The sequence below is a fragment of the Cutaneotrichosporon oleaginosum genome (genome assembly GCF_008065305.1).
Source record: "Cutaneotrichosporon oleaginosum strain ATCC 20508 chromosome Unknown ATCC20508_contig07, whole genome shotgun sequence".
NCBI lineage: Eukaryota > Fungi > Basidiomycota > Tremellomycetes > Trichosporonales > Trichosporonaceae > Cutaneotrichosporon > Cutaneotrichosporon oleaginosum.
In genome coordinates this window covers 625,088-639,078 of record NW_027072176.1, presented here as the reverse complement: position 1 = coordinate 639,078, position 13,991 = coordinate 625,088, and the positions used below count along the sequence as shown (strand labels likewise).

Below are 13,991 nucleotides of genomic sequence, written 5' to 3'. Positions count from 1 at the left end.
ACATGTGCTAGTGCCCTGTATGTTGGTGGTCGTTGCGAAGAACTGGTGCAGTGGACGCGCTCAGTACAGCAACTCACGACGCTGTTGTATATGAGCCTGTCGCACATGTTCGTCAGCGTTCCTCAGCGCCACCCACACAGTCAGTACACAATTCATCTGTACAACCTCTACACACTCCGCCGCCCCACTAAACCCGCAGCCCCTGCTGGCGCTTGACGCCATGCAGCTCCTCGAGACGCGCGCGAAGCTTGGGCACCTCGACGAGGCGCTGCTCGAGCTCCTGCTTCTCCTCCTGCAGCGCAAGACGCCGCTCCGCATCCAACTCAGTGAAGATGTATCCGCCCATGCCGTCGTACTGGAGCACCATGGAGTGGTACTTCCACAGGGACGGGCGGTGGCTCACAGTCATCATCGTGACGCCGAGCGCGGTCGCGTGCTCGTACATCCGCTTCTCGACTTCGAGCGTGACGGCGGACGTGCACTCGTCGAGGATGGCGTACTGCGGTCAGCGCTTGCCGTTCTCCCTTCCCCTGAACACTCACTTTCGGCTTATGGTAGAACAACCGTGCCATCGCAATGCGCTGCTTGTCCCCTCCGCTCAGCGCGTCGCGCCACTCGCGCACAGCATCCCACCCGCCTTCGCGCTCCACCATCCCCCCGAGCTCGACGACATCAAGCAGCCGCTTGAGGTCGGCGTCGCTCACGCCGCGGCGCGCCATGTCGTCCGCGCAGTCGGGGTAGATGATCTGGTCCCGCAGCGTGCCCGCGCACAAGTACGGCCGCTGCGGGATATACGTGAACTCGTGCTCGGGCGGCTTGTACACGACGCCGCCGTAGACGGGCCACAAGCCGCCGAGGATGCGGAAGAGCGACGACTTGCCGCACCCGTTCGGGCCGACGACGAGGAGGTGCTTGCCCGGCTCGACGTGGAAGCTCATGCTTTTGACGAGGACGTCGCCGTTGGGACTGATGAGGGGGACGCTGTCGAAGCGGATTTCGTCCGACTCGATGATCTTCCCGCGCCCGCGCAGCACTGGTATCAGTATCAGACAAAGGGGCGGACGTACTCTTCGCATTCTCTTCCACGCTCGCGCTCGACACAAGCTTCTTCTGGTACTTGCCCGCGCGCACGTCGTCCATCGCGTCCAGGAGGTCCGAGACGCGCGACGTGTATCCCGCGAGCTCCGCCAGCTCTTTGTACGAGTACATGACGCGGCCGAATGCGTCCGACGACGAGAGGAGGAGGCGGCGGTTCGTGACGAAGCCTGGCGTGAGCGCCGCAAGCGCAGGCCTTACCTTCCGTCCGGCTGCCGAGGCTGCCGGTGTCCAGGCCGAGCGCGCCGCCGAGGAACACGGGCAGCGCGCAGATGACGAGCCCGAAGCTGCCCCACGCCCACTTGATCACGCCCTCCTCGGCCATGCCGTGCCACACGCGCGTGCGGAGCACGCGGTTCGCGTGCTTCACGAGCGCAAAGTATCCGCGCTCGATGACGTTTTTCTCAAACTCTTCGCCGTGGTAGAACGCGACTTCTTCCGCGTTCTCCAGGAGGCGCGAGTGCGTGAAGCGCAGCTCGCCTTCGAGCGTCGCTTCGTGCGCCGCGTACTCGCCGAACGGGGGGGTGATGGCGCGCACTGGGTGAGCAATGTCAAATAGGAGACTCACGCGCTTGGGCGGAGAGCTGGACCAGCGCGGTCAAGAGGACGAGGCCTTCGGCGCCGACGTTCCGGCTTAGCTGGTAGTTGTAGAGGATGACGTCGAGCACCGGCTTGGCGATGTTGCTGTAGATCTCCGCGAGCTTGTTGCTGAACTGCTGCACGTCGACAGTGAGGTACTGGCGTCAGCGGATTCTGCAGCCGCACCAACCTGGTCCGCATTCTTGATTCTGTCGTCGAGGTTCGCGAGCTTGTAGTACATCTTGAAGTCGTCGCCGCCCGCCTCCTCCGAGTCGAGGTACTGTTCCAAGAGGTGGCGCGAGAGGCTGGGATCAGCGTATTCGCAGCTCAACTCACCGGGTGCGGTATGCCAAGCTCAGCTCGTTTTGGAGATACTGGATCATGCTGTTGGTGTAGGTAGCCGGGATGGCGATGAGGGCGAACCGCACGAGGTTCATGAGGAAGAGGCGCGGTTGCGCCGTCACGAGGCTGGACACAATGCGGCCGTCCAGCTCCGCAACGTACAGCGACAGACCTGTGCGCGCGAGCAAAAAACACGTGTGCAGCGCGAGCATGCCGGCCTCGCGCGAGCGGATGCCGGGGATCACGATGCGGAGGAGCTTCTTGAGGCGCGCGTGGAACTCGGGATCCGTAACGCTCGCCTTGCCCTTCTTCCCCCGTTTGCGGCCCTTTGAGCCCGACTGGCGCTCCGCCAGCCCCTTGGCACCCTTGCCTGTGAGGTTTGCGCCGGCCGCTACGAGGCAGTAGATCACGAAGCCGGCGGTGAGGGCGCGCTGCACGCCGGTACGGTGCGCGAGGTAGGTGTTGAGGGCGGATTTGAGGCGGACCTGCAGTGCCGCGCGCGTCTCGGGCGCTAGGACCTGCATCGCACCAGATGGAACGAGAGTGGTGGAAAGACTGATGAGCGTGAGAGAGATGGGGAGAGGTGAGATGAGATGAGGAGGGCGAGATTGGAGGATGCACGGCGTTGAGACCGCAGCACGCGGCCCGCGTCATAGCCGGAACCGGTGAGAAATCAACAGGTTTACCCGTCCACCAACGTCCACGTGGGAAACATAATAAGACTACATGAGACGACGACATGAGACTACAAGGACTTGAACTCTCGGACTGACCCACCAAAGCGCTTCTCGGGCCGGCAGGCGTACATAGCCCTGGCGCACCACAGTATAATACCGCAAGTCGTTCAAGCCCCCCAGCCTTTCCCGCCAGGCCGCTTCGGAGGGGGGTTGAACTGGTGGGCGGCCGCCAGGCGGCGACGAAGATCGTCCTCTGTGACCTGTCGTCGCACCAACTCCTCGCGTAGGCGTCCCTCGGCCATCTTGAGCTGGCTGATCAGCTGGGCGGTCTGCTGCCGCGTCGACGTGGCCCTGAGTTCTTCGTTCTGTACCCGAGCTTCGTACAGCTCGGAGCGGGTCTGTTCGTGCGCCGCGCGCTCCTTATGAAGGAGGTCGAGAGCCTCGCGCCCCCGGCGGCCCTCCACCTCGCTTTTAGTGTGTGCCGCCAACTCGTGCTTTAGTGCCGCCTGTGTGTGGGCGTGCGCTGCGACCTCGCGCTGCAACGCCTTTCTTGTCTCGGCGTGCGCGGCTTTCTCGTACTGCTCGCCGCGGGACCTCGAGCGATGTGTGCGGCGTTCGCAGGAGATATCGAGGCGTAAGGCGTCTACTTCATCACGGAGAGAATCGATTTCGCTTCGGAGCCCAGCAATTGTCTCCGCGCACTCGGTGCAATCATTGCTGTCAGGGACGCTCGAGGGTATCGCGGCGGTACTGGCGGACGGCCGTGTTGTCTGGCCGTTGCGAGTATTGGAGGAGGATAAGCTCTGGTAAGCCTGCGGGTAGCAATTCATCTGCAGGCCTAGGCCTTGAGTGTAGACTGCGCCGGAACCACTGGCGACATGATGAGGGTATGGCGCGGCCCAGTGCGAGTATTGCTGTCCATACCAGGGGTTGGCCAGGTTGAGGGGGCTTGGGCGCCACGCTCCCATCGTTGGCGCGACGAAGGCACCCGCTGCCATCGTTGGCGCAACGAACGCACCCCGCGCACCAAAAGGAGCGGCGAGTGTCAAGGCGGTCGACGAGGAAGGCGGCTGGGAAAGAGGAGTGGCGCATGATACAGTGCCGTGTGGACGAGCGGGGGGATCCAGAGCTGGGGGCGCGGATGTGATGGCCTTGTAAGGGCCGGCGTGGAAGGCCGGTGCCATCCGAGTGTCGTTCACAGGTAACGAGGTCGGGTGAGGTGTCTGCTGGGGATCGCTGGGCATGGGAGCTGCAGGCTCGGACGTAGCGAGATCGGCGGGCACAGGCTCAGAGACCTCGTCGGCAGGCTGAGTAGCGAGCTCGTGAGGGCCATCGGTTGCGCTGCACTTGGGCACGTCTCTGTCGTCGGTGGCATCGGACAAGTCGACGGTCATCGCTGTTGGTGTACTGGGTGAATGGGTGAAAGAGAAGTGGATGAGAGGGGGGCTTGAGAGAAGGAAGGTGAAGAGGTGGATGTGGGAGGGTGGGTCTTGATATTTATACAGGGGGGAGAAGGAGTGGGAGGCTGGGCGATGGGGTCAAGAAGGCACAATGGAGTCTATATCCATGCTTGAGGCTGATGTTCAGAGCAACTGTGTCCCGCACTAGCCTCAGGCTGGGGGCGCGAAGGAGCTTACGTGAACGACTGGCCTCGTGAGAGACAACTTCACGCGCCTCCATGGGTAGCTGGGTGTACATTGACAGAAATATTGTGATACTACGTTAAACAGACTCCCGACTCAACGCTGATGTCTGCAGCTCTCACAGCCCTACGCCTCCTCCCAGCATCTCCTTAGCCCATCATGGTGACGTTTCGCACATCAAACCCGCCACCAGGGACGACGCAGTGGGGGGGTGGCGTGAGGGCCCCATGTGTGCCCTCGATACTGCTGGCGTACGCAAGGTAGTCGAAGATGGGATCGGTGGGGTCGAGACGGCAGATGGGTGTCTCGCATGCATCGGAGAGGAGCTGGTTGCGCCGGTCTGAGAGACGAAGGCGGAGGGGTAGGGGGTGGGCGAAGAGCGTTGTCTGTGGAGCAGGGTGAGATGGGGGTGTTGCTGGCGCGGCCGGTCGTACGGGTGGAAGCCGAGGCCGACGGGGTGGAGGGGAGGGGTTTAGAGGTGGCGAGCATTGGCTTCTGCTGCCTTGTTGAAGGTGAGGAAGAAGGGCTGGGGAGCGGAGGGAGGGGCTTCCAGATGCGTGGAGCGATCTGAGGAAAGCTTGGACGAGGTGACGGGGCAAGAGTCGCTTGATTGGCACAGTCAGGACCGTCGGGAGGAGACGAGCTGGTGCTACGAGGGGTGCTAGTGGCGAGTGGCTTTCTCTGACGCTGCTTTGGTGGCTCGGGCTTGGTGGTAAGCTTGAAGGTAGGCGCCTTCCCGACGATGATGTGGTCGTGTGAGTCCTTGTTCGGGATAGGAGTGGGCCGGCTTGGAGTATTGAGGAGATGTGTGAAGTCGTAAAATACACCGTCGTCAGGCCGCCGCCGACGCGCCATCTCACTACATAGCTTACGAAAACTGTCGACCTCCTTCCGCAGGCGCGTCATTTCATTTCGCGCAGTCTCAAGCTCGGAGGTCTTGATCGCCATCGCGAAATCCATCTCCATCGCCCGCTGGTTAGCCTGGGCGAGAGCGTTGCGCATCTCCCGGACCTCCTCAATGACCGCCACGCCACCCAGGCTCTTGAGCTGTGCAGCGAGGGTGTCCCGCTCCTTCTCCAAGCGGAGGTTGGTGGCGACAAGGGAGTCGTTGGCCTCGCGAAACAATTTGAGTTCGCCACCCTCGAAGTCGGTGAAGACCGCGCGCTCGGCGTGCAGCCGCGCGTTCTCGGCCATGAGAGCATTGTTCTCCTTGCGGAGGAGTGCGGTGTGGCGCATCGTGGGGCGCAGGATAATGTTGGGCAAAAGGGGCATGTTGTTGGGAATAATGCTGAGGAAAGAGGCCTAATAGAAGGGATGTGGTGGGTGACTGGTGGGTTTAGTTAAATGCGTTTATTGATGAGGGCGGGTGGATGGCGGGACGTTTGCATCCAAGCGTAGCTGGCTGTCCCTCCTTGGTGATTAGATGCGGTGGGACCGGCTCTGTCATCCCAGACGTACGACCAATAGGTGAGCAGAACGCAACTGACTATACTGACGAGTAGCAATAACACACATATGCGTCGCACCTCGATGCGAAGTTGAGGGGATCACGATGTTGTCTCTGCTGGCCTGAACGGGACAGAATATTCACCAAACTTATAACGATTAACACGCTCTCACATCACCAATGACGAAGCAACAGGGGACAGACGGAGTGTACCCCTGCTCGCGCATCCGGAACCATACATCCGTTTGAGCCATCAACCGTCCCCTGCGAGCGTGATGCTCGCCACTCCAAATCGCCACCCAACCAGCGGCTGCCGTATTCCATAAAGTCTCGAGCAACGCAGACGTTTACTCACTACCCTTGGCTACTGCCTTTATCCTCGACCTCGGTTGCGCAATCGCATGCTCCTATATACACTTCCCGTTCGGCTGTTTTCAACTGTCGGCCCCTCAACCCCCACCACCTGCCATTATCCCACGGTCTACATTCTATACGCCGCCACCTCCCCTGCCATGCTCGCCTCTCCCCCACTCTCCTACGCTAGTGTCGTTGCCGGCCGTCCTCCCGGTATTTCCGCAGCTGCGTCTGCAAAGCCTACCACTGCTGCCGTAGCAAAATTCATCGCCGCGGCCGAGAACATTCGCACCACCCACCCGGCTGCAATCGTGATGTCAACCCCTCCCTCAACAGCTACGCCCACGCCCGCGAACAACACTCCGATCACGAACACTCCGATCACGACGCGTCCTCCATCGCCTGTAGCGGACAACTCAGCTCTCCCCCGTCCGCAGGATGGTTCGGCGGAGACAGAACCCCTCGAGCTATCGCCCCAGTCGGAGGCCAACACATCCGACCTCGCCACACTCGAGCTTACCACCCCTCCCGAGCTCGCCGCCACCCCCGACCCTCTCCCTCTCGACCTCTGCATGACTCCCTCACATACAGGCACGCCCTCGCTCCAATCAACCGCTCCCCTCACCTCAATCCCCGAGTTCCCCGCCCCCCCAAGTGCCATCACTCCCACTGACCCAGCAATCCCTTCCGAAATTCTGTCTGAAAATCCCACAACCCCCTCTGCCCCCACCCTCCCCGCCGAGACCCACAATGCTCCGCAAGTCCTGGCGGAGCACGACGAGCTCCAAACCCAGCTCTCACAACTAAAGCTGGGCTCGGCGACCCCGGTCTCCGCCAAATCCTCGCGCGACCTAATGCCGCTCGTGGCGAAACTGCACGCCTTCGCCGCGAAGGCAATGGACCACGTGAGCGCTGAACACGCCCGGGCCCAAGAGGCGCTCCGGCGCGCGGCGCTCTCCGAGGCGGCAACCGCAGCGGCGCGGGACGAAGTCGGGCGGCTGCAGGCTGTGATTGGCGGGCTTCGTGGCGACTTGATCGCGGCCAACCTTGAGGCGGACCACCAGGCGAGGCTGATTCGGGTTTTAGAGATCCGGCTCGCTGCTGTCGGCGCGCCGGAGCTTCCCCGGCTTTATGGTAGCGGGATATGGTGATGTGACACGGATGGAGATGTTGTGATCTGCGTTGTGAAACACGTGAAATGAGGCATGCAGCCAGATTATTTTGAATGCTTCGCTCGTACCGTTGCAGGGCCAGGTTATTCTGCGTCGTGCAACTTTGATGTGCATGACTCGGATGGGAAACAGACAGGACGTCTGCAAGGTCCGCACACCGCTTCCGTCAGTGAACACGTCATCCTGTCAGAACCAACGGATCCTCGCATCGCTGCACCGCACCCATCACCAAGGCCTGGGAACGAAAACCAACGTCAACAGGCTGACAGGTGTTCCCGCTGCATCGCTTTCACCACGTGAAGCTGCTCCAGTGTACTGGCATCACCTGTAGATGTCCTCACCGTTCTCATCCCATTCTGTGAATCCACCCTATGCATTGGAAGCTAAGCAACAACAATGGAGGATATGGGCGGGTCTATAAAGCAGTGGTGACGATGGCGGCCCTCACGAAGCTGGCGGCGAGGAAGGTCGGTGAGATAAGAGCCTAGGCATATCTCCTGATCGTTAGTAATCGTACAGTTGGGACTGGAGGCTCACAGCGGGCGGGGGCGCGAGGGCATGCTCTGGCGAGTTGCCGCCTCGGGGTAACGCTCCGCATCCCACTCCTCAGAAGGCGTGGGGCTTTCCGCAAGATGAACAGGAGGCATGTCCGCCCCGGAAGGCGCGGCCGCATCTACCCAGTCGACCGGGATGACATGGGTCGGCATAGGCAGTCCGACAGAGCAAGCGTAATCACAAGCGAACTTGCCAAGGTAGTATCCGTGCATGTCGGGAAGGAGCATGAGGTCGGCCGTGTCGGGATCAAAGTATCGCGGAGGCGGAGGATAGGGGTAAGGGCGGCCGGTGAGATGGGCAAAGCGCTCGAGGTAGTAGTTGTGCATCTCGGCGGCGTGGGTCTTGCGGCGCACCACCTCCTCCATCTCCACGCTTTCGTTCTTATTGAGCTTATGATACTCATCGTACCAGTGTTTGAGGTGCTGGAGGTACCACTCTGCCATGGTGGGCGGTGCGTGGAGCTTGGGTTGGATGAAGATGATGGGCGTCACCTGAACACCCTTCGGCTGGTCGGTGAATGGAGTGACGACGCTGCTGGAGGACGCGCTGCCGGAAGAAGAACAGTTGGCAGACTTGGTGCCGGAGCGTGTCTTAGCCTGGAAAGAATCTGATTTGGGCCTGGGGCAGACAGGGGCAGCCATGGCGAGGAGATGGAAGAGAGGGGGGCACAGCCGAGAACAGGAGGTCGGTTGGGGAACAGTTATAAGAGTCGGGTGGTTGACAGTCGACGATGAGAGCAGTGGGAGAGGCAACGAAGATGAAGGAGAGTGGGAGTGTGAGAAATGGAGAAGGAAGAGTGTGAAGACAAAAGCAGACTTTAATACAGGTCAGGTGACTCGGGTGGTCTCGAGCAGTGAAGGGAACGTGAGACATCTACACTCAGCCCTCGTAATGTGGTGTGTACGTGGCCAACATGGAGCGAGCAATGAATGTTCGAGTCATCGCCGACGTCAGGTGGCGTTTGCGCTTACGATGGTAGCATCATGTCCGGCGCTGGCAAGGGATCCCCCATCGGCGCGGTCCAGTCTACACATGCCGCGCCATACTTTTGGTGCAGGTCCGCGGCTGCATGCATCCGGCGTCTTCTTGCGGAACTCGGGGCGTGGGATATTTCCCTGTTCTGCGTTTTTTATCAGCTATCCATCAGAACTATCACCTGACTGTGTTGCACATGCGCTAGCAGGTTCATAGTTTATAGCTAAAGGAACTCGTAAGATATTGTGCTTAGTTTGGACGAGTCATCAAATGCATGCATAGTTTGTCTTCGTCATGAGGGGCACAGCCCATTTAGGCGCCTAACGCTTTTCGTGGACGCGGTGCTGCCTTACACAATCCGCCGAACTTGTCAACACATGGATCAGCAGCGTCACAAAGGCGATCTCATTAGAACAACCGACTCGCCACACCTGTCGGGACATCAGGGAACAAGTATGACATAGTCCGTCACTTATAAAAGCAATATACACATTCAAAACAGTACTATTAATATTGTCCTTGGCAATGTTCGGGTGAGTGACAGTTCAGTTGAACTGCTTGAACTCGTCGGCGCTGTAGCCGTTGAAGTCGAATCCCTCGGCTTTGAGGAATCCCGCAAACGCTTTCTTCATAAGGTCCTTGTTGCTGACCTTGCCGTTGATGCTGAACGTGTCGGGGTTGATACCGCACTTCTTCAGGCACTCTGCATGGCCGAGGTTCACCGCGCCTGGGATCTTGGCAGGGTCGAACACCGTGCCCTCGGCACCGAAGGCCGCGTTGATCGTCTGCTCGTCAAACGACGTGTACATCGAGCTGAGGAATCCCACGCCGGGTGTCTCGGAGCTGCTGTCAGCCGCGGTCAAAGTCAATCTCACTTGAAGCCCGCCGTGATGAAGACCGGGTCGCAGCCCGTGTTGGTGACGAAGTGCACGCTGCCCTGCGGGAGCACGATGACCTCGCCGGCGCTGACTTGGCCGTTGAAGATCGGGCTGCCGTTCTCGAGGAACGTAGTGGCCGCGAGCGGGGGGCCAGCGATGTTGAAGAGGTACTCTGACGCGCGCGGATGGTTGTGTGGCGCAACCATACCGCAGGGCTGGGGTGAGCTGAGAACGATAATAGACGTACGCCGAGGAAACCGACGAGCCATGAAAGGCCGTTCCCGACGACACCGGGGAACTGGGTGTTGTCGGCGAGGATCACGCCACCGTCGCGGCCGCCGCCGCCGAAGCTCTCGGCGGCAAGGAAATCAAAGGTGAAGCCGTCACCGAGAAGGTTGTTGCGATCGTTTGGGTTGACTTGGGCGTAGAGCTCGGCGATAAACTCCTTCAGGGGCTTGCCATTACCGCTCTGGCCGTTGTTGCGCTCCTCGATGTCGACGGGGATCGCCAGCGTGGAAGCCAAGAAGAGGGTGGTTAGAAGGGTGGAGAGCATTGTGAGTGTGGACAAGGCTAAGGGAGGGACAAGCAGAGCGCGCGAAGATGAAAGAGTGAGAGGGTAAGAAGGTGAGAGGGTGAGTGGTGATGAGAGGGCCCAGGCAAAGCAGGATTATATACCCCGTGAGAGTCAAATCGAACTGACGACTATTGCCAGCCCCAGTGAGACGATCCCGGGCCGTGTCTCGGCTGACATAGCGAACAGCAGGCTGACACTTCGGCTGGCGCTCCACACAAAATAATCGCGCCACCGTCTTCGGCACCGCAATACGAGGTGAACAGGAGTTGCGCGCACCGGGCGATCCCAGTGCTTCTGACTACCGCTGTGCGTGTGTAGCACCAGGTGCAGCATAGATGTTCGAGTCCCATGAGCGCATGAATGCCTCGCCAAGGCACAGCTCATTGTGCGCCCGGCACCAGCCATGCCTTCTCGGCTGTCGAGAATGCCAAGCTCGGAGAGCGGTGTGAAGCGGTGCCGAACTCAATCCGTTCCGCATCCTGGCGCAGCTCGCGCTCAGCCGTTTATGCTGTTCAGCAGGTGGGAGTTGATTGGGGTGGCATCAGAGGCGTCGGCAAGGCACAGCAGGTGTTGAGACGCGAGAGCGGTGCATATCCCGGCGCCATCGGATCTAGGTGATCGTGGTGGTCGTGGCTGGCGCCTACTCTGCTCTGTTCACGCTCCCACACTCCATGATCTGGCCACCCTGCACATATAATGTATTTATGGCAGTGGCGAGTGAATGAGGTACGCGGTAGTTGTGGTCTGCATGCATTCCGCTCGAAGATTCAGATTCCACGCCGCGGCACATGACGTTCTCGTGATGTCTGAGCGGCTCAAAATAGATAATCGGAGCCGAATAGAGACATGCATGTTGCGCCAAACTCAGATTGCCTATGTCAGGTGGCAAGAGGTGTCGGGGTCTCCGAGCTTCTCACGCTGCTGGCATTTCACCGTCACAACGATGGAGGCGTGGCTGCGGTGGCGAGAATCTAGACCTCTTCTAATGCTGCTGATAGTGATCCTGGCAGGCAATGTGGCTGGCATGTCAAGCAGCCGAAGAGGCAACCTAGGGGCGGTCGTACGTGGCACGACTATGCTGCACAACGGCTGAACGGACAGGTGTGCATGGGTTTTTCGTATCTGGCAAATGCTACCAACTACACTTCGTATAGTCCTCTGGCAGTGTCAATGTACAGGTACAAGCGATGATCAATGAGCTAGACGTGAGGAGCGGACTTGACCGTGTACAGGCGGTCTCCGCGCGTCGTCCGCATGGTCTTGGCGTAGGCCTCGCGAAATGCGGTCCACGGCTGCGAGCGGTAGTATCCCGCAAGGACCTCTTCGTCTGGGTTCTTGAGGAGCGCCGTGAGGTCGCGCACGAGCTTGGCCCACTGGGCCTCCATTTCGGGCTGGCGGGTCTTGAGGAGCACCTCACCGCGCAGCAGGCGGCGCGCGTTGCCGAGCATGGGGCTCTCACCGTCGTCCTCCATTGCGAGAATGTCGGCCAGGACGGGGTTGTTGAGGAAGCCCTCAATCGCGGGCTCGTCGACGTCGCGCAGCGCCTCGAAGAGGGGCGTGCGGAGCGCCTCCTCGTCTGCCGTGATGGAGCCCTCATAGAACATGCGCTGGGGTTAGCAAGAGCGGGGGACGATAGCTCACGTCAAGCCGGCAGAGGAGGTTGACGCCACGACCGCGGATGCTGTTAGCAGCCTGGTCGCGCTCGTGGTCAATCCGGTCGATAAACTCTTCCGTGTAGGGGCCGTGGTGGCCCGTGTTGGCGTCCATGTATCGGAGGATCTGGGCGCCGCCAATCCCGATACCGTCCACACCCGTGTAAACGGCGTCGGCGATGTGGACGAACTTGAACCCGGCGGACATGTAGGTGATGAGACCAGCCTGGTGGGCGAGGTGGACGAGCTCGAGGGCCTTGGCGACAGAGATCTGGAGGATCACGCACTTGGACGGGTAGCTGTCGCTCGCCCCGTCGAAGGTAACCTTGTCGAAGCCGCCAAGGGAGGCGAGTTCGATTCCGCGCTTGGCGATCTCAAAGTTGTCCGTAATAAGGGGGTAGACGCTCTCGCCGTCGCTGTTGAGAATAGGCGGGGAGAGGTCGTCGATCAGAGGCGCGTTCAGGTTGTAAGCAGCTGACAGCACCTGCTTGTAGTTGCGTAGGACGTGGCCGCTCATTGCGCGCATGTAGGCCACCTGCTCACTTGCCTTGAGCCCGTCCATCGCCACCTTGGCTTCGGCAGCACCTAGCTGGAACGCCGCGGAGCATGCCGCAGAAGTGAGATTGACGACTTTGATGAAGTCGTGGGCGAAGGTACCGGACGTCGAGTCCTTGACACGGCGGCCAACGAAGTACTGCCGTCAGAATTGAACGTATCGCGATCTACTCACCGTGTTGGGCGCTGACTTGCCGGTGTGGAGGCGCACACGAGCGAACTCGAAGATGGACGGGATGCTGCTGTCAGCTGCGAAAAAGGCAAAAGCTTACCGGTAAGACTCGATCTCCTCGCGAGGAAGGTTACCGGGCCGCTCGAGGTGCTCAACATGGCAGATGGCGCCCTTGAGCCAGCGAGCACGGCGGGTAGTGCCGAAGATGTGTCCCTCTCCGGGATCTGTGAGGGAGACAAAGGTCTGAGTGTCCTTGCGGAAACCGGGGGTGCCGAGCCATCGCGCGTCCTTGGTGTCCAGCTTGGCGCCGGCGCGAAGCAGCTCGTAGCCGATGTGGTATGCAACAAAGTCGACGAAACAGGGGTCGGTGTCGGCTTCACGAAGAGTCTCGGCGTTGGTCGTGAGTGCCGTCAGGAAGTCGGGGCCGAGGGAGCCCGGCCACTGGATGACGAGGCGGTCGGGGCGGTGCTTGACGGTGAGCTCGAAGACCGAGCGCTGGTCGGGGTGGATGGCGTTGAAGGTCGCGCCGCCGAAGCGCTCTATCGTTGCTGTACAGAGCTCAAAGGCCTTCTGCAGTGCGCCGAGCACCTCTCCGAGCGGGGTCGTTGGCGAAACGATGAGATCGGCGAGTGTGCGCGCCTTGTCGCTTTCAGCCGCGGAGCGGGGGTCGTCAGAGCTCCAGATCTCGGAGATGGTCTTCTCGAGTCCCTCGCGGACGAGCGACTCGTCCACGCGCCCGACTGATGTTAGCTGAGCTTTAGAGCCGATTTACAGTAAGGAAGCTGCTCGGAGCGGTTGAAAGGCTGGCCCTCGTGATACGCGACCTTCCACTTGGCAATGCGGGCGAGGAAAAGGAGATCCTCAAAGGCCGCGACGGCGACGGGGCGCACCTGCCCCTCGAAGAGGACCTTGTCGAATGCCTTCTCGGTGGCCATAGGGGCTGAGGTGCCGATGGCAATGGGGTGGCACACCAGAGGCGAGGTGGGACTTGTGAGGGGCGGCTCTGCGTTTTTGGCAAGCTTGGCCGCAGAGGTGAGGAGCGTGGCGCCGACAACGGGGGAGACGAGGAACGCGCTGCCCTTCGTGCTGGTCAGAGGGCCGGCCCGGTCGAGCTCGGTGAGCGAGTGCATCACCACATCGAGAGAGGGGAGGGGCGACTTGCGTCTGGCCTCCATTGAGGGAGCGGGGAGAGAGGCGAGGTTGATGGGCGCCATGGTGTGACTTGTCAGGAGAGATTGAGAAGAGGTTCTGTAGGCTGAGAGGCAGAGGAGAGTGTGAGGTTGGAAGCTGGGGAAAGGGAGCCGAGCTGATGAGGTTGGGC

At 60.6% G+C, this 13,991-nt stretch overlaps 6 protein-coding genes across 6 annotated transcripts; all 6 read right to left on the bottom strand.

The window, feature by feature from the left end:
* Positions 1 to 187: 187 nt before the first annotated feature.
* Positions 188 to 2,540, bottom strand: COLE_07472 (uncharacterized protein; the record flags this gene model as incomplete). Its single annotated transcript, XM_018420855.2, has 7 exons — positions 188 to 499; positions 543 to 1,033; positions 1,068 to 1,265; positions 1,297 to 1,632; positions 1,664 to 1,832; positions 1,865 to 1,979; positions 2,011 to 2,540. 7 exons carry the CDS (start codon positions 2,538 to 2,540, stop codon positions 188 to 190), a joined length of 2,151 nt encoding a protein of 716 aa, XP_018278599.1.
* A 320-nt stretch (positions 2,541 to 2,860) lies between these two features.
* COLE_07471 (uncharacterized protein) lies at positions 2,861 to 4,087 on the bottom strand (the record flags this gene model as incomplete). The annotated part of the gene is made up of 1 exon (XM_018427573.2): positions 2,861 to 4,087. The coding sequence occupies one exon, from the start codon at positions 4,085 to 4,087 to the stop codon at positions 2,861 to 2,863; it is 1,227 nt and encodes a 408-aa protein (XP_018278600.1).
* A 721-nt stretch (positions 4,088 to 4,808) lies between these two features.
* COLE_07470 (uncharacterized protein) lies at positions 4,809 to 5,608 on the bottom strand (the record flags this gene model as incomplete). The annotated part of the gene is made up of 2 exons (XM_018425401.1): positions 4,809 to 4,903; positions 4,954 to 5,608. The coding sequence occupies 2 exons, from the start codon at positions 5,606 to 5,608 to the stop codon at positions 4,809 to 4,811; spliced, it is 750 nt and encodes a 249-aa protein (XP_018278601.1).
* Positions 5,609 to 7,842: 2,234 nt separating this feature from the next.
* On the bottom strand, positions 7,843 to 8,505 carry COLE_07469 (uncharacterized protein; the record flags this gene model as incomplete). Its single annotated transcript, XM_018426703.2, has 1 exon — positions 7,843 to 8,505. One exon carries the CDS (start codon positions 8,503 to 8,505, stop codon positions 7,843 to 7,845), a length of 663 nt encoding a protein of 220 aa, XP_018278602.2.
* An 879-nt stretch (positions 8,506 to 9,384) lies between these two features.
* On the bottom strand, positions 9,385 to 10,270 carry COLE_07468 (uncharacterized protein; the record flags this gene model as incomplete). Its single annotated transcript, XM_018423293.2, has 3 exons — positions 9,385 to 9,682; positions 9,715 to 9,932; positions 9,965 to 10,270. The coding sequence occupies 3 exons, from the start codon at positions 10,268 to 10,270 to the stop codon at positions 9,385 to 9,387; spliced, it is 822 nt and encodes a 273-aa protein (XP_018278603.1).
* Positions 10,271 to 11,490: 1,220 nt separating this feature from the next.
* Positions 11,491 to 13,884, bottom strand: COLE_07467 (uncharacterized protein; the record flags this gene model as incomplete). The annotated part of the gene is made up of 5 exons (XM_018423294.2): positions 11,491 to 11,898; positions 11,933 to 12,637; positions 12,674 to 12,737; positions 12,771 to 13,410; positions 13,443 to 13,884. 5 exons carry the CDS (start codon positions 13,882 to 13,884, stop codon positions 11,491 to 11,493), a joined length of 2,259 nt encoding a protein of 752 aa, XP_018278604.1.
* Positions 13,885 to 13,991: the final 107 nt, after the last annotated feature.